General features: G+C 34.3%; 1 protein-coding gene across 1 annotated transcript; it reads right to left on the bottom strand.

Moving 5' to 3' along the window:
* Positions 1-9,372: 9,372 nt before the first annotated feature.
* On the bottom strand, positions 9,373-14,218 carry NAC020 (NAC domain containing protein 20). Its single transcript, XM_068643247.2, has 4 exons — positions 13,971-14,218; positions 13,530-13,810; positions 11,916-12,284; positions 9,373-10,114 (listed from the first exon to the last, which is right to left on the bottom strand). The coding sequence occupies exons 1-4, from the start codon at positions 14,125-14,127 to the stop codon at positions 9,881-9,883; spliced, it is 1,041 nt and encodes a 346-aa protein (XP_068499348.1). The 5' UTR covers positions 14,128-14,218; the 3' UTR covers positions 9,373-9,880.
* Positions 14,219-26,086: the final 11,868 nt, after the last annotated feature.

The following is a 26,086-nucleotide window of genomic DNA, read 5'->3' as shown; positions in this document are numbered from 1 at the left end:
ACACCACTCAACCTGAAACTATTTTGGCTCCCTATGATCCGACAATGTTAACCCCATCCATTTCTGACATTTGGACCACACTAGCCAAGCAACTCTACAAGTGCAAAAAAGATGAGACATGGTTTCCTCTTCCTCCTCGCACAAACAACACGTAATTGAACTCATACCTATCCCCCTTATGACCAAATTCTTTTTAGTCACTATTTTGTCTTCTAGAACCCTCAAAGTGGTGAGGTGTGAAGATGAATGTGCCTTTAACCTCCAGAAACCCCTTAACAGCTCCCTCTCAGCCCCCTGAAAATCTTCTTTAAGAATTTTGTACGCGAATTTGACCATGAACACGACTGACTCCTTATCTTTCCAGACCCACAAGTCCTTCTTATCCATTTTAACCCTCTGTTCCCCCAAAATTTGCATCAATTGATATTCTTGATTTTGCTCCCATTCAAACAAGTTTCTTCTTCATTCGATCTTTCAATTCCACTCTTAATTTTCGGACCTCTCCCTGATGTGCCATATGGAAGAATCCTTAGTAGAACAGATGGTGTAAAGTCTCGGGAAGGTGTCTTTGAGATTCGTGTTGTCCACCCATCTATCCTCCCAAAGCCCTACCTCCCTTTCGTTCCCAACCTCCATGAGAAAGTGTCCTCAAAATTATATTTCCACTCATCAAGAGTCCAAACCTCCTTCAAATCCCTCCACCACAGAGAATCAGAACTACTTTTTCTTTGGCTCCGAAGATCTCTCCAGCCTCCTATTTTGAGTTAAGAACTTCTTTCCACAAACCCGTCAAACGTCATATCTACTTTCCTAACAAGGCAATGTTGAACTGTCGTATATCAATCATACCAAGCCCTCCCGACTCTTTTGATTCACAAACCTCGTTCCATGAAGCTCATGCAATTTTCTTGCTTTCCGAGCCCCAACCCCATAAAAAGTTGCTTTGCAACCTTACAATTTCCTTCTTCACCATAACCAGTATTTTATACAAAGACAAGAAAAACAGAGGAAGAGCGGACAACACCGAATTAATCAGACAAAGTCTACTTGCCATAGAGATGAACTTACCTTTCCATCTGCTTAATCTTTTTCTCACTTTTTCCACTATCTCTTTCCAGAAATTACTTCTTTTGTGGCATCCACCAACCAGTAAGCCCAGATATTTAAATGGAGTCTTCATCATCTTGCAATTCAAAATAGCCGCAAACTGTTGTACCAAAAGAGGGCTGCATCCTACCCCACCAACCCTGCTCTTCTGAAAATTAACCTTTAAACCCGAGGCTAATTCGAAGCAATTTAGAATAGGTTTGATAACGAACACACTTCATGCTTTCGCCTTGCAGAAAAACAACGTGTCATTAGCGTATTGTAGCATATTGACCTTTACGGACCTGTTTCCGATTTCCATACTTTCAAACAAATCCTTCTCAACCGCCTCCCTTATAACTCCAGCTAAGCCTTCTGCCACAATGAGAAAAAGAAATGGTGCTAAAGGATTTCCTTGTCTCAACCCCTTCTTTGGTTTGAACTCCTGGGTAGGGCTTCCATTTACTAACACCGACACCAATGGGACACAAGACAAGCTCTTATCCAGCCAATCCACTTGTCACAAAAGCCTAGCCTCTCCAGCATGTAATAAATAAACTCCCAAACAACTGATTCGTACACCTTCTCATAGTCAACCTTGAAGAACATGCAACTGCTCTTTCTCCTCTTGACTTCTTCCAAAACTTCATTTGCTACAACAACACTGTCCAAAATCCCCCTGCCCTCCAATAAAGTGGACTGTCTAGCGTTTATGACTTTATGTAACACTTTCTTCATCCTCAGAGACAGAAATTTTACCATAATTTTGTATAAACATCCAATCAGAGAAATTGGTCTAAAATCATTCAGATGTTGTGGGTTATCGACTTTAGGAATCAAAGAGATAAAAAAGGAATTTGTCCCCCTTGGCCATCTTCGCGATAAAGGAAAAACAACATTTATGACAGAAGCATCATATGTGTCTAAACTCCGATAAGTGTGCATTCGACGTGGAAGGAGAGAAATTCCTAGGTTTTATGCTCACCCATCGGGGCATAGAGGCCAATCTCGAGAAGTGCAAAGCCATTACAGAGATGCGAAGTCCCAACGACATCAAAGAGATAAAAAGATTGGTCGAACAACTCACTGCCCTGTCTTAGTTTGTGCCAAAACTTGCAGAAAGAACAAGACCTATTATGCAGTTGTTAAAAAAGGCATCTAGGTTCGAGTGGACTGCCGAATGTGAACATATATTTCACCAGTTGAAAATATTTTTGGCATCCCCACCAGTCATCCAGAAGTCGGACGCTCGTGAGCCCATAATTGTTTATCTTGCTATTTCAAACGAGGCAGTAAGTTCCGCTTTAGTACAAGAGATAAAAACCAAAGAGCGACCAATATATTTTGTTAGTCGAGTGCTTCACGGCACCGAAGTTCGATATCAAATGATCGAAAAAGTGGCGTTGGCCCTAATTATCACCCCACGACGAATGCAGATGTATTTTCATAATCATCAGATTATAGTCAGGACCAACTATCCCATTATGAAAATGTTGACCAAGCCAGATTTAGTCGGATGTATGATAGGTTGGACAATCGAATTTTCAGAATTTCACATTCGGTATCAGCCCAGAGAGACAATTAAGTCTCAAGCCCTTGCCAATTTCGCAACTGAACTTACTCCACAACCGACTGAAGAAGCGCATCCTCAATGGATCTTACACGTTGATGGCTCTTCAAACAATATGTCGTACAAAGCAGGAGTTGTATTGGAAGGACCAGGTGAGATTATCATTGAACAAGCCTTGAAATTTGAATTCAAAACTTCGAACAATCAAGTTGAATACGAAGCCATTATAGCCAGTCTCTTGGCTACTGAATTGGAGGTAACAAGATTGATTTGCAAAAGTGATTCACGACTAGTGGTTGGACAACTTAAAGAGGAATATGAAGTTCGAGAGACCTTGCTTCAACAATATTTCCACTTTGTGCGAAATTTGATGCCCAAGTTTGGTAAAGTATTAATTCAGCACGTTCGACGGGAAAATAACACTCGCGCGAACGCACTCTCCTATTTTGCAACCACCAAGCAGAAAAGAATTCACCGGTCGGTCATTCATGTAACCTTGGCCAAACCTAGTGTTAGCACAGAAGAATGCATGACAACTGATACCCAACCCAATTGGATGATCCCGATTAAACAATATTTAACTGACAGAATGTGTGACACACACTCAGAAAAAACGATGAAACAACAGGCCGCCCAATTTATACTTATCGAACAAGATCTTACAGGCGAGACTACAGTCGTCCACTCCTGAAATGTCTTACTCCCGACCAAGTCACGTATGTCATGAGAGAACTACACGAGGGAGTATGTGGAACTCACTCCGGAGCACGAACCATGGCGACCAAGGTACTAAAGCTGATTATTATTGGCCAACCGTACAAGATGATTGTACATAATTTGTACAAAAATGCCTGAAGGGCCAAGAATACGACGCTCTGTCTCATCAAAAGCCTGAGAACCTACACTACATATTATCTCCATGGCCATTTGTGAAGTGGGGAATAAATATAATTGGACTTTTCGCTCCAGGCAAAGGACAATGTAAATTTTTGTTAGTCAGCGTCGATTATTTTACTAAATGGATTGAAGTTGAACCCTTAACAGTGATAACCGCACGAAATGTTTAGAATTTCGTATGAAAAAATATCGTGTGTCGATTTGGACTACCTCAATTCATCATTACTGATAACGACCGACAGTTCACCAACTGGCGTTAGCAGAATTTTACGAAAAGTTTGATATCAAGCATATTACGAGTTCAGTTGAACACCCACAAACCAACGGTCAAGTTGAGGCCACCAATAAAGTTATTCTCAATGAGCTCAAAAAGAGACTTGGTCCAACCAAAGGTAATTGGACAGAAGAACTTCTTGAAGTTCTGTGGGCTTACCGATGCACACCGTAGTCTATGACTCAAGAGACACTGTACAGTTTGACGTACGGAATAAAAGCCATGATCCCTGTCGAAATAGGTGAACCTTCTCTACGGCGGCAAGTGCTGGATTTAGAATTGAATACGAAAGCCTACTGGTAGGCCTTAACCTTATCAATGAAGTCAGGGACAAATGCATAATACAGGAAGAAGCCTACAAGCTACGAGCGACAAGGAGATACAATTCAAAAGTAAAGCCAAGAAACTTTCAAAAAGAAGATTTAGTCTGGCGAATGCGCATCGACGCCTGAAAGTTGACACAGCGATCGACGGAGCATATTATTTAGAATATTTGTTAGGTAAAACTATACTGAGAACGTGGAATGTCATGCATCTCAAATTTTATTACAGCTGATAAATATCATTAGTGTACTCTTTCCTCGGTTAGTTGTTTTATCCCTAAGGAGGGTTTTTGACCGAGAAGGTTTTAATGAGACACTTTTAACTCCTCTTGTCTTGCATGTTTATGTTACATTCATATCCAGTCGGCTAACAACCAAACGCATGACACCTCAAAATTGGTTACTTCACTATTACACCGGTCTAAACGTCATAAATAACTTAAACTTTATTTACCGACACCTTAGATGTTATTTACCGTACTATCGGTCTGAACTTCATTAATAACTTAAACGATATTTATCGAGATATCGGTCTGAAACCCATTAATAACTTAAATGTTATTTACCGTACTCTCGGTCGGAGATTCATTAATACCTTAAATTTTATTTACCGTACTCTCGGTCGGAGATTCATTAATAACTTCAATGTTATTTACCGTGCTATCGATCTACATCTTAAATAAGTCCTACGTTATTCACCGAGCTATCGGTCGGACCCTCGTTAATAACTACGTTATTTACCATGCCATCGTTTTACCAATCGTTCGGTCGGTTATTGGTTTTGCATTACGCACAAGTATTTTTTGTTACTTAACAAAATCAAATATATAAAAGATAAGATGCCCAGTCGTTCATATGCAGATAAAAATAAAGGTGCTGAAATAAGATAAATTGTTCAAAGCCCACAACCTGGGTCCAAGTTTTTTGCTATTCTACTATCTCGTCGACTAAATGCTCTAGCGTCCACCACCTCGATTCTCTGAGGTTTTTCTTCCATCACATTGTGGGCATTCCCGCCAAGTGGCACCAAGTTGCCATTAACTACATCTTTTCCCCAAGTCATAGCGAGGGTCATCCGTCGACACACCATGTAAAAAGGCTACCTGTCGGACACCCTGATAAAAACTCTCTTCTTTTATTCTTATCATGAATTCCTGGCATTTTTCCATCTCAACATTAAGAGTCCTTTCTCTTTCTTCAGCATCAACTTTCTCCTTAAGCAATTGGTCCCTCTCGGCCTCCACTCTAGCAAAAGCTGCCTTCAACGCCTCCAATTCTTCTCTAACTATTCGATCGTTTAGGCGCATTTTCTCCCTACAAGCTTCAGCAACTTCTAAGGCCGCCTTCAACGGATTGGCCGACTCCTCCTGCTCGACCCTTAGCTTAGGCACTGTCACTGCATTAGTTCTATTCAGCTCTTCACCCAATGTCTTGCCCACGACGGTAGCCCGACTCTGCAGTTCCACCAGTTACTCTATTAAGTTTCTGGTGGGAATGGCCGCCAGAACACCCTCATCTTCCGGGAGGAGATCGAACTGTACAGCCTGGGCCACTTGCATCGAAGGGCTCAACATGGAGGGTTTCCTAATAGACGATTGACCGACTTCGGGTCTAGTCTGAACCTTGGGCGAACGATCCCTCTTTCGATTAGCAACCGGAGGATTAGTCGTGGTGGCAGGAACGATCCCAACCGAAGTGACTTTTTTCTCTTTGTTAACCCCATCAAAGCTCCCTAACTTTCGTCTGACCACTTGCCGCTTAAGGTGGCTCATGAACTTACTCAATGTTGGATCCATCCGTAGGACGATAACTGCAAGGTACATACAAAATTAAACCACATCAACATAATGAATACATAGTCAGATGCATGAAATCTACATACCATTGAAATCTGCCCACTTCTCGGATGACCCATGAAAGCTATCAGCTCTCGGGTTGGTAGTTTGTAAGGAAGTTGATCAAGAACTACCAAAATTGATTTATCCAACGGTGACATGGATGACCACAACCAATTACCAAGCTGAGTAGGATTCTCTGTCCAGTGGAAAGGGAATTTGGTTTGCCCGTCCACATTATAAAAAAGGTCTCAGCTGTCCAGCTCAACGAAAATTTTGAAATATTTTTCTTAAAAGTTTTTGTATGACGTGTTAAAGGCAGCAACCAAACATTCCTTGGTCGACTAGACAGGGACAACCAGCTTATTGGAGTACTCGGGAGGGTATTGTAGTAATATAAAAAAGCTCGAGGGGTGGGTAGAAGTTTGGGTGTAGTTGGGTAGGTGCCACATTGAGGATTCGAAGGACCTTCATGGTAAAATCGTCAAAAAGAAAAGTCACATGTGGATCAGCAAAAAAAATACTATATACAAAGAAAAAAATCTTGAGGAGCATTTTCCCGACCGTGGCATACGCGATCGGTAGTGCCACAAATATCGACCATTACCGCATCTAACGGACATTCGGCGGTTAAAAATGAATGATTAGCCAAAAATTGGTCTAAACTATCAGAGTCCCTCAACCTAGTGGGAATTCTTAACACCGATGGATCAACCCAATCATGGCTTGGGTTGTCTGACGACCGACTCAGCTCACCACCCTTTCTCGCACTACCGGATGCAGTGCGAGTCACAGATGACTTGATATTTACAACATTATTAGTGCAACAAATATTGGCCATTACCGCATCTGACGGACATTCGACGATTAAAAATGAATGATTAGCCAAAAATTGGTCTAAACTACAGAGTCCCTCAACCTAGTGGGAATTCTTAACATCAGTGGATCAACCCAATCATAACTTGGGCCGTCGGACGACCGACTCAGCTCACTACCCTCTCTCGCACTACCGGATGCAGTGCGAGTCATAAATGACTCGATATTTACAACATTATTAGAAGAATCCACAGAGGAAGACATTACTGACTTGAAAACTTGACAACTCAAAGAAAGTAGGAGACTCGGCACTCGGAGCAAACGACACAAGACTTAAGAGAAAAAGGAAAGCGCAAACCCCTCCACGCCTCAATGAAGCGCTATTTATAACTAAGCAGACAAGAGAAAGAGTCATCTACCAAGCGTCCAACACCGTTGGATTCAATCTGATCCAATGGTCAGTACCACTCGACATACGAAACAACATCAAATCTCAACCGTTGAATGCATTCAATGAAACAGTGCATCACGAAACGGCAGCTCTGCCAAGCGTCACATCTCTGCCACGCATTTAATGTTGCTAGCAATCAGGCACAACCTCGGGAACCCCATCCTTACTACACGACTCTTCAGAGATGAATCTCCTCGAGCCTAGGGGCAAGTGTACCGGTCGAACCCCGAACGACCGAGTCAAATAACATTGGTGACCAGACGACCGAGGATAAATACATTTACAACGTAATAAACCAGCAGTTACAATTGATGTTGAATAAGTCAAATACACACTCTGAAATACAAATATCTCAATGCAACAATAGAAACTGACTAAACTGAAAGATACACTTCAACGATATTAGGGAGCGATTACGCATGTTCATTATTAACTGGCTATCCAACCCACGCAGGTAAAGGCCCATAAGTCGACCTATAAGTAGAACTCATGAGGGGGGAAGAAGGTACGTTTTTCATATCCTACAATAGAACTCCTAAATCCTGGCACTGACTTGAACGTCAGAGTGCAATCACAGGTACCCTCGACCGGCGGAGCATCCATAGCAAAAGGAGGAAGCTTGAAGGAACTTGGAGACAACCGATACGTCAGCAAATTATGTACCCAACGGACAAGTATTGCCTAGGTCCCCTTTATCCGTACAGGTACACTAAGAATTTATGTTGTTCTTGTAACTTATAGTTTTTGTCATCATAAAAAAGGGAGAGATAATTGAAACCTACTTTAGATTCTAAAGTTGGTAGCTAAAAGTTTGGTAACTAAAAGATACCAATTTAAAAACTATTTATTAATAATAGAAATTACCTTAGATACTAATAATTTTTTAAGTTTCTAAAATAATATCTAATTTAATTTATATAATAACTAATTATTTTTTATCTCTAAAATTAGTATCTATTTAATAATTTTCGTATAATGTTGTCTTTTTCCAACACGATTTCACTACCATCTTAAATGAAATCATATTTTTGTAATACAAATTCTTTAGAATGAAGTTGTGTCATACAAACACGACTTATTTATATTTATATATATATATATATATATAACTTTTAAAAAATTGTTTATTCCAGTAATATACATTAAATATGGCACCATTTTAACAAAATTCACTCGTTTTATGCAGGTAAAAACCTTTTAAATTGATTTTAGAGGGTTAGTCGCGAAGATTGGTGTGAAATTAATTGCAACTAAATTCTTGAACGTGAGGTAAGCTATGATGTTAGATGTGGACACAACAGGTGAATCAGATAGACCAGGAAAGAGCCCAAATGGTCTGGCCCAATAATTAAGGACACCGGTATAACAAAGTCTAATCCAAGAATGTCTTAGATAGGTTGATTAAAGGACAACCATAATTGGTCAAAATAGAACAATGTTATCTTTTCTTAGAAGTTTCTTTTCTTTTTTAATCGTTTTCGGATACTCATCTAACGAAAATTCACACCTTAATCTTTTACGTTACCAATACTAGTCTCGTACACATTTATTGGTCTTAAAACACAAATTTATCTTACAGTTTTGGATTTCAATCGCATTGAAAATTACCATTTGATATGCTGGGTAATTACTTTAGATTGTTTAAAGTCAAATTTTATGTGCAACATAAATTCATCCTGCTAATGAATTTATTTTTATCAGCAAACATGTTAATGAATTTTTTTATCAGCAAACATGTTAATGAATTAACAACCGTTTTTATTTATTAGCATCAACTTTTAATCTACTCTAAATACTTATTTTCTTTTTAAAAATGATTTTTTCAATAATTTCTATAAATATATGTGATGAAGTTTATTAGTTTATCTAAACCATCAAGGAAATTTGACTTCCTTGAAAATCTAGTTAGACATCAATTTTGTAAAGTCGCTAATCAAATTGTTTAAATTTGGCAATGACTCGTGAAAAATATTTCCAAAATTCTTATCCCAAACTTATATGTCTATGCATCATAGGTAGTCCACATTTATAAAAGTCATGAGTGTGCCTTTGTATCTACAAATATTTGTTTAAGTATGTATTTTAAGAATGTGTGCATTAACAAGATACATTTTAAATATATTTAAAAAAAAATCATGTATATTGTAATTTGATGTTACTTCTCGAATACGATAAAACCATGTAAAATTTATGTCCGTAGAGACAGACATATATATAACACATGTAAGGTTTTGAAGGTAGAAATGAACTAAAGTAAAGCATAAGTGATTGAAGTGACACATTGCATCATATAAAACATTACAATTGGAAACTTGCCTCATCCATTTGCTTTGAGAAGTGGAGAAGAGATGTAAACACCAGCATAAAAAAAAGGAAGAACCCCCTATGAAAAAAACAGGAAGAACACAAAAGGAAAAGAAAAAAAGGAAAAAAAAAAGAAGCCAATTGTATCCGAGCCCCCCATGGCTCAGCATCTTCTACTATATGTTTAGTACATTATATGTGTAGCCTTTCCTATGAGGCTGGAAAAAGAAATCCTCGTTTGTGTCGTTATTTTAACCAACACAAGTTTCTGTGTGTCAATGAATATTTTTGATGCTATAGTTTGAGTGATCTGGGTTAGTATAATCATTCTAGCATGGGAAAAGGGAGGGAATTATCTTGAGTGCAACACAAAGAGATTATCTCTTCTAGCGTTCCATTCATACAGTCTCTGTATCTGTCATATAACATGCAGGGATCACTCACTTCTGGCTTTGTTGACTTTGTCTCCGGCAATGTAAGTTGAGGGAAGTCTTCCAGCACCAAAGGTGTGTAAGGGAGTTGATAATGCACGCCACCATAAGAAGGTATTTCCACATCCTGCACCATAATACAACTTCTATTAATCTTCAAATCTCAATGTACTCAAGTAGAAGGATCAACTCATACAATGAATGCAGAAGATATTGAACTACATCACCACTCTATATTTGTTCACGTATGTACTAACTAAAAAGAGAAAATCTAGAGTACCCTTGAAAATTTAAGAATTTTGATGTTATAGAAAAACTCTTTCCCTCTCCTCTCTCTCCATTGATGTTTTCCAACCTTATAGAACCTCTTAATTGAAAAGAATATAGTTAAGAAAATAACACACTTTTCTAGATTTATTATTAGTGTTTTTACTAAAGAAAAAATATACATAAACACATAAAATAAAATATAAAATAACATGTTATGATGAATATGTAGTGGAGAGAAAGATAGAGAAAAAATATTAGATCATTAAAAAAGACAATTAAATGAAAATTAATTACAAATACATAAAATAATTTATAGATTAAGAAAATTATTAGTATAAAATAATTTATAGATTAAGAAAATTATTAGTATAAAATAATTTTTATTATTGATATATAATTTTTAAATTGATATTTAATGAGTTATTAATATTTTTTTTATCTAAAATAATATCTAATTTAGTTTGTAATTAATTTTTTTAAAATTAATTTATATTTAATGTGTTTATTTTAGTAATGGACGTAAATGGGAGATGAAATATAATAAATCTCCTTCAATAATTTCTATTTTACTAATGTGTTTGGTGATTGGTTGAGAGATGGAGATACGAAATAGGAACAGGTGATTTGACTATGAAGAGACTTGTATAACGCATGCTAGATTGAAACTAAAGCACAACTTGAAAGTAGTGCAAGTGGCAAAAGAAAAGTGGGGTTAGAATTGTGGTTTATAGGCTTAAAAGGAAAAGAATAAAAGGTGTTTTGTTTTGATTTAAGGGTGGAAGTGGTAAAATGAAGTCGTTGAAGTCCCCAATCAAATGCATATGTCGCTGTATGAACATTGTAAAGCTAGTTGAATAGTGAGGGAAGGGTTCAGAAGCCGCTTCTCACTGAGCTAGCTTTTGCTAAAATAGGAAATGATCCAGACATTACTCATAAAAAAGAGTGTGATTAAAGATAAAGATGCACATAAGATGTTTGATCTGTGTGCTTTAGTTTTAGAACGTATCAACCCGTGAGGAAAATGGGGGAGTAAAGACATCTTTACTTTGGAAAACGTTTTGAGTATAGTCAGTCAAAAGAAGTTATAGGGGATGGTGAAGAAAAGCTAATTGGAGTCAGTCCAAATGAATTTTAGAGAAGTGAGCTTTATGAAAAGATAGCAACTTAATCATACTTCCAACTATTTTCACTTTAAGATCAAAAAGAAAACTCAAAGATATGCTATGTGGCCCCACTCATATTGCAACATGTACATCAATAGTAAACTGACACATGAAGATGCTGGGATCATGTTGATGCAGCATATGTGTTAGTAATTAAGAACTTGAAGTAATTTCTATGCATTTTTATCTGCTCAAAATTTGAGGTGTGACAATGAAGCTATAGATTTATAAAGCAGAATGTTGCTGGAAATGCAGGATTGGCAAAGGAAGCCATCATGAACATAAATGCCAAGGATAGTGGAGTAAAAGGAAAAGTTAAAATACTAATCAGATCAATTCATATAATAATGATCATGCTATGGCCCACCTTGCTTTTTATATGTATCCCATAAAACCATATACTCATGCCACGTCTACGTGACTAGTAATAATACAAACTCTAACAATCATGAAATGAGTCAAAGTTCTAAATTTTAAATTTGATCTAAATGTTACCTGAAATAGATTGCTGGCATACCCTATTCCCATTGTATATGAATTAGTTGCACTGTTTGCTTCATCACAAGCAAAGTGTGGTTGAAAATCTTCTGCTATACCAGTGTCTGTGGGTGTGCATGTTCCTTGAGTGAGATCAGAGGAAGAAGCGTCACAGGGAAATTTAGGGTATTCATGATTCAGAATTTTCTCCTCCACGGTTTCCATTTCTCTGGAAAACTCAGTGCCACTTGAGTCTTCTCCTAACATTTGTTCTTCTGAGATCCACATTGATTCCTTCTTTGCATCCTCGGCTTGTTCTTCTTCTTTACTGGGTTTCGCTGGAATTTGAATCGTCTTCTTGAAAATGCGACACAACGAATAGGAATCCTGTGATTGGATGAAAACTTTGTCAATACATGTGTATGTTAGTTTGCTTTTCATGATCAAAGTTCTTTTTTTTTTCGGTTTAACACTGAATGTAAGAAAAGAGTAACGAAGAAAAAAGCAAATTCAGAAAGAGTTTGGCAAAAGAAAAGAGTCGATGCAATAGTAAGTATCTAAGTCCATGGATCTAAATTTTTCACCATAGTGTGTCGATCACAAGCTGTTCTTTTTAAAGAGGAGAAAAATAAAAGTATCCAAATCATATAAAGAAAAAGAAAAAATAAAGGGAATATATATTGCAGGCATGTGCATCCTTGTAGAACAAGGTTCAAAACTAAGATCGGGTTTATCGTAGCTACTCTATATTCACGCTAAGCATAGAAAACGGGTCTGGTCTACCAAACTTGACTCTGACCAAATAATTATCACATACTTACATGCAAATCAATCATAAAAGAAGTGTACCTAAAACTCTCTATAAGTGTAGACCAATTTTGGGAAAAGACTTCACTAAAGCAAGCACTAAGCGAGGATTTTGGTCATTGGACTCGTCTTATGTGAAGACTTTTCATACTTTTTAGGGTTTCTTCTATATATGTATATAATCACTCAATTATTATCAGCTACACTTTCAAAGGTACCAAAAAGGGAAAAATAATCCGTTTTCATATTCAATAGAAAATGATGGTTGAACACTCCAAAATAAGCTACACCTATAAAAAATGGACAGAAGGAATGTGTGAGATGACATGATACATGATATAAGGAAAAAAGGGAGATATGGAAACAAAAAAATAAGTGGGAGGAATACTAAATTTTGGAATGGATGAAGCTTATTATTATTCTAGACATTAACCTAACCAAAAAAACGATGCACGATCTACTGTTTCTTCCTTTATTTGTCATTTTCTGTTTTCCTTTAAAAACCCTAGTCTCACTCACTTTTTAATTATATTTATATTCATAAAACCTGAAAATTATTAATTAATCAAATACCCCAGAAACGGAAACACGTTCCATCTAAACCAGAGAGAAAATAAAATAGTGAAGATTGATGAAGACAGAAAGTAACAGTGACTTGTGAGATAAGATGTTGATGGTTTTATTCGTTTATTATAGATTCATATTTGTCTAGAACTCTTGTGTAAGTTTGAGAGACTCTTGTATATACTCCATACATTTTCAATAACATTTCGTTTTGTTGATGAAAATTGATGAAAAAAAAGAGACTATCATGAGATATAATACCTTCAAAGATGAAAGAGCAGCACCAGGCACTGATTCAATCAAGCGATATTCATGCATAACCCAGTTCGTTCTAAGGCCATGTGGTGCTCTACCTTTATAGTATACCAATGTCTTCTTCATGCCAACTGGCTTCTTTTGAGAGTGCACTGGTCTATCTTTCCCTGTAGCTTTCCAGTATCCAGCTTGTGTTGCACGGTTAGTTCTTGACCCATTTGGGTACTTCCTGTCTCTAGGACTGTAAAAGTACCACTCCATGTCCTTGCTTGGAAGGAATGATTTATCTGTTTTTTTCATGTATAAATTCCCAAAAACAAATGGGAATTCGGTGAATATATATAATGTTAGTTTAGTTAAGCCATCAGAAAAGAAAATCATAACTTGCTATGAATGCTGCTAATATATATGTCATGATGTGAATCATATATGCATGACATGTAATACCTGGCAAATCCCAAGGTTCGCACTTGTATAAATCAACTTCAGCAATGATGTCAAGCTCTATTGAACGACCTGTTATCTTCCTCTCCAAGTAGTAAGCAACAAGCTCTTCATCAGTGGGGTGGAACCTAAACCCAGGTGGGAGACTCATTGGAGCCATGGCAAATTTAGAACACTGTGTGTGTGTGTTAGAGAGAGAGAGAGAGAGAGAGAGAGGGAGAGGGAAATTTGGAAATTGGTGGCACAGGAGATGAACCAAAAGAGGTTATATGAAATGGAACTAAATAGGCCACTGTTGAGATGAAAGAAGTGGGGACATGCCCCTAGAATTGATGGGAATTACAAAGAGAGGGTTTTAGGTGGCTAGAAGAAAAGAAAAAAAGCAGTTAGGGATGTGGTTGGGGGTGAGTAATTTTGATGGGAATTGAGGGGCAAAAGTTCAAAACTTTGGCTTTTGAACAGATTCTATGTGTAAGGTGTTGTGTGAAAACCTAGAGGGAGAGGATAAGAAGCTTCTCTGCTTTTGTCTGCTCACAAACTAACAAAAATCAGAGTCCCTCTCAAAAGGCTGTGTGGGCCACAAACCGTCCATCCCTACAACACGCAATACTAGGTCTATATTTTAATTAAATAATCGCTGTCACATTTTTTTTGTCGTATAATATATGGTATCTTTCATCATTATACTGTTACGTATTTCAGACTTATCATACATACATAGTATAATTGATGCGTATGTACTACTTGTTTTATAGGTGTAGGTATAAGCATGTGATTTATGATGTCAGGGTGTTTTCTAGATATCATAATTAGATTCTTGTCATTCCATGCAAAGCGGAATAAGGTATAGAATCTTATACGTATTGTAACATCATGTGCAAGTTCTTGTACCAAAGCTGCCCATGGTTTTTCTTTTATGATACAATAATGTGAAAAAAAGAGAAAGAAAACTACAATCTTGTGGTAGAAAGATTCATACTACCTACCCATGTATTGTTACATCGCAGTATGTTCTTTTAGACGGTAAGCTTCCACTTTTAAATTCTGAGTTATCAGAATATATATATATATATATATATATATATTATGAATGTAGTTAGGGTATAAGTGATTCATCAATCATCGATATACCACATAGATTCAAAGGTAAAAATCCGAAAGCTAATTATTTTCAGAGTACTAAACAAATAGAGTATAACATTATAAACATGACATTTAAACATTTGGATAGAATGCTAATTCGTAGAACATGGTTAAACTTGAAGTTTAATTTCTATGCATTGAGAATATACATTAATTATGTAATTAACTTTGTATCGTGCTTTTAAAGTGTGAGGGTTTATTCACTAAGCATAGCGTCAAAGATAACAATGTGTCTATTCAGTTTACACGAGTAAAAAATTGGAGCAAAGTCTCTATGCTATGCTAGCCAATGGTAAATAAGTTAGGAGTGTATGCTATATTTTAAAAGTGTTTATTAAATTAAATATGCTTTAAAGTTTTATATCTGTTACATTTTAACATATAAAATATATTTCTTAGTTCTACATCACTTAAATCTATAATTAGCATAAAAAGTTATATTTATTTACAAAAGTGTGAATGTAGTTGAAAACAATAAATGTAAATAACATGAAAAATTTATGTTTTGGTAGTCTTTTTTATCCGTAATAAAAAACAAAATTTAAAATTAGTATTTAGGATGTTCCAACTCGTATACAAAACATATTATATGTCTGTCAAAAAGAACCTACTACAAAGGTATATGTATCATAATCATCTCACAAAATATAGCCAACATTGGCTTCCTTGCTAAGATAGCCTTAGCCCACTAACCAACACCTTGTGCATCAGATTCATGTTTCTTATTATACATTCACATAATAGATGTTTAAAGCTCAGGTACAATTGAATTGCATAAGTCCATAGTGGTACAAAACATATGATGCAGTCCCACAATTTGGGCTACAAGTATCATATAGCCTTGCATATCAAAACTAATTTATACTCCATCATTGCAACGACAACAAATGAGTTTTCTTCATAAGGCAGTTAATTTTGCACTTCATGAATCACCACACACTCCTCTAAAAGTTGTACTTCTCATGCTTGTGTTGCTCCTGATCACTCTGCTTTACTACTGAAAAGAATTGTTTCCCATACTTGCACCAATGTACCTTCCACACCCCTCAGTCAACTCAAGTGAAAATCATGAAAACATTCCAAAAGCCAAAAATTAAGTTTTGCAAAAAAAAGGATGGAGGGCAGATTCAAAACAGATGTATCAGTCATAACAAACAAATACCAAAATATTATGCATAAGACCATGGTACATATATTGACATAGATTTAAGCTATTTAATTGTTTTAAGACAAAAATTTGGACAAAATAGTCAATCTAGGAAAGAGAAAACCACACAAGCAGTTTATATTTCATTCACAATCAAGCTTTTAGTTGTGTCATATGTACCAGTTCTTCCTCATACTCTCTTCCATCTCCAAAAACCACTATGTTCCTATGATTCCATATACCCCAAATCAAAGCTATACATATACTTTTCCATACTTGATTTTGTTGTTTGTTTAAATATGTCATGTGGAATTGTTTAAAATGTTTAGTGAGTTTATTATGTTGGACTAACTAAATACCCACCCACCTATAGCTTGTGTTCTAGGCCGAAGAAACAACCTTACATTCTAGGAATAAATGTTGAACAAATTCCTAACATAAATGGCACAACGAATAGAGTAATTCAACAATGTTTATCCCTCTCCTAATTAAGTTAATTCTAAAAGGTAGTCTGTCAAGAAGTGCCCTCCATGCAAGAACTTGGGCATTTGGTGGGACCTCCACCTCTCATAGATTCTTGAAAAGGTTAATGTTAGATATTATTATAAAGTATGTCAAAAGCTGACCACACAGAAAAGCAGTAGTCTTCTTTTATCCCTATGCATATAGATTGAATTTAATTCAAACATCGGTTATTTCACTTGTTCACACTCCAAATCAAACAAGGATCTTCTCCATTGTAAATTCCAAGCCCATCCTATATCAAACCATAATCTGACTTCCCCTATTAATCTACCATGAAAAAGTGCATCCTAGGAAACTTGGATTTAATATTAGAATCACCTAGCCAATTATCCTCCCAAAATCTAAACATGTTAGCCTGAACCAAGTTGACAGAGTGTCACCTTATAAAACTAGATATCACAGTTTCCTTCGCCACACACCTTATTTAAATCTCTCCACCAATTTGATTGGTAATTAACTGTACTTTTTTTTTTTCAGATTCATGTACATCATATTTAGATACTAATACATCTCTACATTTTCCTTTGGTTCCATCCCTTAGTCTCCATTTTCATTTAGTAAGTAAAGACTTATTGAAAAGATATCTTTAATACCCATTTCTCTCTCATCCTTATGCACAAATTCTCCAAACTAATCCATGTTATTTTAGTAGTCTCACTCCCCTAAGACCATAAAACCTTCCTCTATATTTTAGTGATTTCATGACATCCATATTTCGGTGCCTTAAAATATGAAAAATGTACAAAGGCAAAGCACTAAACCCATATTTAACGAGACACAATCTCCCAGCCAAAGTGAAATGCCTACCTTTTCACTTAGATAAGTGATTCCTGATCTTATCCAAAAGGGGTATCGAAAATTGGCACTTCCTATGATTTCCACCAATAGGTAGTCCTAGATACTTGAAATATAAATACATTTGAGAGGAATTGATAACATGGAAAAGGTGTCCACCAAGCCCCATTCAACCCTTATACATCTTAGCATTGATTTGTGAAAATTTACCCTTAAGCCTGAACCTACTTCAAAACATCTAAGGATGGATTGTACTGTAAAAATGCTTTCATATTTAGATTTTCCTATCTACAAATAAAGATAGTGTCATCACAAATAAAGATAGTGCAAAAAAATTAATCTCTACTTGATGTTTTCCTATCTTTACCCCTCTCAAAAGATTTTGTTTTGTTGTTTGTCGAACTAAACACGCCATCCCGTCAACAACTAAAATGAAAGAGAAAGGGAGTCATAGGATCGCCTTGCCTTAACCCTTGAAATGGTTTGAACTTCGTAGTTTGACTGCCATTGACAAGAACATACATTGATGATGATTCTAAGCATACTTTAACCCACCCAATCCATTTATCATCAAAGCCTATTTTATTCATCATATAGAACAAAAATTTCCATTTGTCAAAGTCATAAGCCTTTTCAAAATCCACCTTAACAATAATCACACTCTCCGTCTTTCTCCTAATATAGTCCATAACTTCATCGGCCACGAGGATACTTTCCAATAAACCTCTACCTTGAATAATGTTGATTGAGACTGGTCAATTATAGATGACAATACATTCTTTATCCTATTTGATAACACCTTAGAAATAATCTTATATAGAACCCCAACTAGAGAAATCGATTTGTATTGTTCCTATTTGTTTATGTTCATGCACCCAAAGAAATCTTTATTCCAAGTCTTTATATCATCTTCAACCTTTTTATTTTTATTTTTTAAAGTAATCAAACTATTTCCTTGCACACTATAAGATTCCCCCCTATCTCTCACTAGTTTCTTAAAGGTGTCTACGGTGAGCCAAACAACAATAAACCTCAATGGCTTTGGTCCCAAATCCTTGTTAGACATTTTTAAGACAATTGCACAATGATAATAAATTTCCCTTAGCAGTATATATAGTTTACTCTGTGGCCATTTTTGAAGCCATTCATCCGAGAGAAGTGTTCCATCTAATATGCTCTTAACAGACCCACTTGGTTTATACCATGTATACTTCCTACCCACTATTGGTGCATCAAACATAACAAAATTTCAATGAATTCGTTCAAACCTCTAATCTCAGAAGTCATACTACCCCTCTAACTCAAACGCCTCCTCTCAGTTATAGATCTCATAACATTTAAGTCCCCAATTAAGAAACAATATTTTGACTTTATGCAAATTAACACCCTTTCATAATTCTTTTATGTAATTATATAAAGTGAAAGTTTGATAGTGAGCTTCTTACACATTTTACAAAGACTTATATGTCAGATTAGATTTGATTTCTAGATATAATTAAATACTCGATAAAGAGCAAAATAAATGTAAATTGATAACCACAGTTACTTATTTATGATGTAAATAGTTGTAGTTAGTTATCAATAAATATCCATAAGTGTCTGTATTTTAATATGAAATATTATGTATTCACCTTGACTAACTTATCACCTATCTTCACACTTTTTAACAGGTTTTTCTCTAGTTCTCACCACCCTATGCCATATTCAAAAACAAAAATGGAGTTAACGGTGTTGAACAAGATGCTTTGATGTCTCCAAATCCAAGTGGAAAGCTTAAAGACCCTGTTAATGTCTGTGTGTTGTTTAGTTGTTTGAAACTTGTTAATTCACTCCTTAAGATGATCCAAGTTCAATTGAGTCTTTACCTTTTTGAAAAGATGGGTTTTCTAAAAGGGTCTGAAATTTCAACCTATTGAAATGTCAAATCAACCGTTTGTTTCGATAAATCAACTGATTGTTTTTGTGAAAACCTTAACAGAATTCTATTAAGAGGTTTTAATCTGTTTTAAATTATTCAAACAACTTTTGGTTTTTGATTTAACTATTTTGACCATTTGATTGAGGCATATAAATGTTGTTATACGCTCATTTGCATTAATAAAAAAAATAGTTTATCAAAAACAGTTTTCAAGATTTTCAAAAGCTTTGGATCATCTCAAGTGTGGGGAATATGATTGGGTTTTGTACTTCTAAACTTTAAGCTTTGATTTACCCAGGTGTATTTTATTCCCTTCTTCCTTGAACATTGTATTTTTGTGTGTTCTTGTGTAAGGCAATTTCAGAAGGTGTTTTTGGAAATTGTGTGTTGCCAAGAGTGGTGTATGTTCTTGGGGGGTTTAAGATCACCACTCTTGGTGTGTTTTTTAATCTAGGGTTGATTACATAGTGAATTCTCAGTGCTTAACTGAGGATTGGATGTAGTTGTTGGTTAAGAGTGAACCAATGTAAAAATCTTGTGTGATTCTTTCTATCCCCACACTCATAAACTATTTTAACATTGTTTTTCAATTCTGCTGGTATAAACAACTGGTTGTTTCGTGAAAACAACTGGTTGATTTTCTGGAGCCAAACTTAAAATAGTTTTTATTGGTTGAACAGAATTTCCAATTGATTGATTCTTTATAGTTTTTCACATACCTTTAATCTTTGCGAAAATCTTTCAAAAATAATTCACACCCTCTTGTTTAGCCCTTTAATTCTAACAAACAGGTCTCTTCAATCCCTTCTTTGTTTGAATTTATAAAACTTATTATTTACATTCTCTTTATTATTTGGACAAAATATTTTAGGACAAACTTAAGTGAAAAAAAAAAATATGGGGATTGAAGACAATTCCTCTCTCTCTCTCTCCTAGTTTGATATTTTTCTTCATCTTTGTGGTTTTTCCTTATGATTAAGCTCTCTCTCCTATGTAAATGTTTGAATTACAATTAGTTTGATTCTTAAGTTTATTAGTGTCAATTTGCTAGACACATACTTTTACTTGTACATTTTTTTTTATCAGTAATAAAAAATGAATAAATGGGAACCACTTTAGGGGTGGTCCAACCCTTATACAGAAAAACACCTTACCATACTCCTACCTAGAAACGCCTACCAGATTGACAAAGGTACAACCAAAACAAACACAAGGAAGCATTAATGAACCAACCTCATACAAGCCAAAAGGGTTCAAAACCCAATTAGAATACGCAAAGGAAGCACACCGGGACTTTGCATAAATCCAAGACCAAACTTTTACTTATACCAATGTGAACACTTCAAGCGCATCTGCCACACCCCTATCGAAGATGACAGAGTTCCTATGTTTCCAGATTCCACTCACAACACCAACCCAAATTGCACCCCAAACATCATTAACTGAATCTAAAACCTGACATAACTTGAATTGTAGAAAATTTGTCATAGGATCCTTTTGAATAACGAACGATACTCCTAGCCACTCAAAACAAAGACTCTAGAACGCCAAACAAAGTCGCAAATGGAAAATAGATGACTGGAGGACTCTTCCACCTTCCCACACAGACAACACAAGGAATTTTCAACCACCACCCCGCGCCCTTCCAAATTTACCCTAGTAGCAATCTTATTCTCCATCACCCTCCAAACAGTGATCAAAGCAGAAGGCAAGGCTTTGCACCTCCACAACTTACTGTAAACTGGAGAAAACTCCCTAACTCTATCCTTCCTTACCTGAATATAGGCTGAGTTAACGGTAAAAGTTTGAAAATCCCCAGCCTTCCAAATCCAACTATCCGCCTTTCCCAGTTTCAACTTCACCCCTTGCAACATCTGAACCAACACCTACTTTTACTTGTACATAATTATGAAATAATGAAAGGTTATCTAATTTTTTGAATTATAATATGAACGTGAGATTTAAAATGTGAAAAAAGTTTTAGATTTTGTTTGAGATCTCATGTGAATTGTTATATAGTTTAATAAGTTTAATTCAACATAAATATATACATTATAGAGGTAATTTAATTAATTAGATGCAATATTTTGTATTTCAAAGGGAACCTAATTAAAATAGAATAATTTATCCTAAAAAATTTAATCTTACATCATCAATTTGAATTCATTAATTTATATAATAGCTCCCATTCTATATATATATATATATATATATATAAAGTTATAAGTTTTTCATAAATTTAAGTATTTTTAATTCAATTATTTTATTGAAAAATAAAATAAAAAAAATTATTTTTAATTATGTTTGTGTCATTTAGTGTTTTTATTAATCTACGCTATCTTATTTTATCATTTTTATTGAAATATGTGGATAATAAAGAATTTTTATGTATAGTACTATTGTCTAATAAATTTAAAATAGTTATTTGTTGTTTTATACCAATAATAATATCATTTTGTATTAATTATAAAATCTTATATTTTTTTAATACGTAGAAACAAATAAGGAAGATGACTAGATAATATAACAATTATATTTTATCGAAAAAATAAAATAACAGAAATATAACTAAAAATAATAAAAATTTTAAATACTTGATAAATAAAAAATTTAATAATAATTCAATTAAAAATACTTACCTCAAAGTTAATTACATTAATTGATATGAGATTTGATTTTTTTTATTATATATCTTGTTATCTATTTAACATTTTATTTAAAAGTAAAAAAGAAATACTAAAATAGAAAATCAATTCAATTCAAATAATTTTATATTAGATGGTCTAAACTAAAATGATTAGATGATAAACTAAAAAAGCTCAAAATGATTATAGAATAATTGTTTTCTTTAAAACTGATCTAGTATCTAAGAGTACTTTTAGTCCTTAATGAGTCCAACATCTATGTATATGTATAAAAAAACATATTAGGCCATGTGGATTTTTGAGTCTTAAATGTCTCCCATATCTATGTGTAAATATTTAAATGACAAAATCCAAGTTTAATTGTGATCACTCGAACTCAAATAACCGTACATGAATTAAACACATGTTCTAATACAGAATTAATTAGTATTTATTTTTGCACTAATATAAACTTTGATTGCACTTTGCCTTTACGAAAGAATACAAAATTTAAAGCAGAGGCCAGGGTAACCTCTAATCATGTAGCCCACACATCAATAGATGGAAAAAATAATTATAAAAAGAACATTACTTAATTTGAAAATTAGTGCTTTACCCTTTTGTGTGTGGGAAACCAAAAACAAAATTAATTAATATGAACTAAATAAGGATTAATTAATTATTAGCAATGTATTGTAAATAGGGTTGAGGTCTCCATGGCAAGGTTTAATGTATATGACATCTGTGTTTTTTTGAGTTGGAACACTCTTTAAATATTTTTATTTTTTTATTTAATTAACTTTTTGTTTATAAGAAAATAATCAAATAAAGATAAATAACTTAACTGTCTCTAAATCATGTGTGTAAGTGAAGCAGGTGTATTAAAATAGGATTAAAGAGAGAAAAATAAAGTGGCAGAGTAAAGTATTATAGAGCATGTTGCAAGAAGTGACATGCTGCAACATTGGTAATAGTTTATTTCCAAAGCTGTGTATTGCAATATTCCTTCCTGAACATTCACATATTTCAACAATGAGTACATGCTATAAGTATAATATACGACTAGATAATATTATTATTGTATTTTGTCTTTACTTTTATACAACGGTGGCTATGATCTTAGTGGATGTTGGACAAAGGGGGATCCATAAGTTATGGTTTCTATGATCTACTATTTGTTTACAAGACTTGTCATCATCGCGTATCTCATCAATCAAATGTTGAATCAAAACCAGCACTTACCAACATAAACTACTAAAAGTAGATAGCATTATAAGTAATGAGAAAATGGTTGTCTCTACTCATGATTTTTTTTTTTTTTTTTTATAAAATACATTAATAATGTCATTTTTAATAGGATAAAAACTGATGTGTTTGAAGTGTTGACAATGGTTCAAGTCAAGGTTTAGTCTTGGATCTATTCTAACTCTCATTTTAGAATGTTTTCTTTTTTTAATTGGTATTTGGATCCGGTAACTTGTATGAGACGGACTTTTTAATATTTTTATGTGAGTGTCTTATGTTAGTTTTGTGATCTTGTTTGTTCAGCCGGTGTTTTTAGGAAGGGAGAAAGAGTTTAAAGTATTGTTTGTTGGACCACCCTTAAAGTGTTTCATTTTTTTTTATTTTTTTTTTGTTGATAAGAAAAAAGAAATTCATACCCAAAATAGTTTTGAATTTTTTTTATCAACAAACAAAAGACTGAATAAATTTGCAGTGTTTTAAGGATGTTGCAATTTAAAATATGAAAGTACTCAAAATAGTTTTTGAACTTTTTTTTTATCAATAATAGAATAAATAAATTTATCATATTTTAAGGATTTCAATTCTTAAAAACTAGTTTTGAAATATGAAAGCGACTATGGCTAAATATTGTTCTAGCTTTATTATTGCGCACAAAAGTAGTCTTGCGTTTCACTTTTCTCCAAAAACGAACTAAATTGAGTTGTTTCTAATACAGCCATGTCGCAAATAAATTATGCATGGCTTTTGAGATGTAAGATTGCGATTTATTTGTTTATTTAGAAAAAGGAAATGCTATTTTGTACGTGTTTTTGCTTAGGCAAAGCACCTGAATTCATCTATAGAAAATATCAAAACAATAAAATCAGATCTTGGATGATTTCATTTGATTGTGAAAAGCATATTATATATCCATTTTAGTCAGTGCTGTGACTATATACATAAATATATTCAATTAATATATTACAAAATTTGTAAATCAAATAACACGATATTATTTTTTTAGTTCAAATCCTGAATAATTATATGTAATAATAATAACTCTACTTAGATATAATTGTTTCTCATGAAGAATACTTGTATTTAACCTTGTTTAAAATAAATAATATACCGAAAATATACACATATATCAAATTAATATTTTAATGTTAACTTTTAATCAAATTCATCATCTCCATGATTTTAAAATTTACAGAATTATTACATTAATTATTATCCAGGCATAACTGAATTTAGAAAAAAGTTAATAATTGTGTTAGACAATAAATATTAACTAAAGTTAAAGGATATTTAATAGTATATAAATAGATATATTTCTTAATTGTTTATACAATAATAAAATTGATTAATTTAATCAATTATTAGTGAGCATGACATTTGCAGTGGTAACTGAAGTGATAAAGATGAGTGTGATTCATACGTTGTTCTCATGGTTGAGCCTAAATATATGTGTGAGAAGAATACTATAAGCATTTCATGTGAAAATATGCATCAAGAGTAGTGACATTTGCAGTGGTAACTGAAGTGATAAAGATGAGTGTGATTCATACGTTGTTCTCATGGTTGAGCCTAAATATATGTGTGAGAAGAATACTATAAGCATTTCATGTGAAAATATGCATCAAGAGTAGTGACATTTGCAGTGGTAACTGAAGTGATAAAGATGAGTGTGATTCATACGTTGTTCTCATGGTTGAGCCTAAATATATGTGTGAGAAGAATACTATAAGCATTTCATGTGAAAATATGCATCAAGAGTAGGTTCTTCATTCAAATCATTCAAATAGATGAGATGAAATGATTATAAGGTTGGAGGTGAATGATATGGAAGAATAGATCCATTGAAGAAGAGAGAAAACTGAATGGAGTGGGTCCAAGAGATAATTGTCATGGCTTTAAATTTAGGCCAAGAGGAAAAGAACCCTTTTATCATGCATCGGTTACTGACTCCAAGAGGGGTCCAGTGAGCATCTGAACAAATCTACCTGGCACACAGCTTCTGATTTCTTTTCTTTTTCACAATTTTTCCCCTTTATCTCTTTTTCCTGCCATCCAAACTCACTTTTTCTTTACTGTTTCCTTTGTTCCTTGTTTATACTCCTTTCCTTAAAAAATCATTTTCATATGAGTAAAGACATACCAAACACTTTAATCATTACAACACAAAATCTTTGACTGCTTCTTTCCTCATCACACACCCACCTATACTATACTTACCACTCACTGCTAAACACTACTCATACAGATTATCCATATTATTTCTATATGTTTTTGGTGATGTTGACATTATTCAGGATTAATAGGGATGCAATACTCTCTTTGCGGCTTCATTCCTTCGTACAATAATTCTTGTTCTAAAGTGATTAAATCCGAAACTAGGATGCTTGTTGAACTCAAAAAGTAAAAGGACTAACCAAAGGATTTATACGTGGCGGAAAAATTTAGAGTTAAGGTCAAATCCTTTTGGCACATAAATTTTTGCTGAGAACAAGTAATCACATTCAAGTAAAACGGCTATGGGACACTCCTATATTTATGTTACCACCTTTTATTGGTTTGAATCTTTGCTTAAATAGCTTTTTGGTTTTAACACTTCAAATGTGACGTGGAGTGAGTTGTATAAAACCAATTACCTTGGAACTAAGAGAGAAAGGTTTGAGTGTCTTTTGCCGAAAGACTTTTCTCTATGCTCTTAAAAACAAATTCATATCCTTCCTAAATTTTC

This window comes from Phaseolus vulgaris, chromosome 5 (genome assembly GCF_051622355.1).
Source record: "Phaseolus vulgaris cultivar YP4 chromosome 5, ASM5162235v1, whole genome shotgun sequence".
Lineage (NCBI taxonomy): Eukaryota > Viridiplantae > Streptophyta > Magnoliopsida > Fabales > Fabaceae > Phaseolus > Phaseolus vulgaris.
Note: the sequence above shows the minus strand (reverse complement) of the source record. Positions and strands in the feature narration are given on the sequence as shown.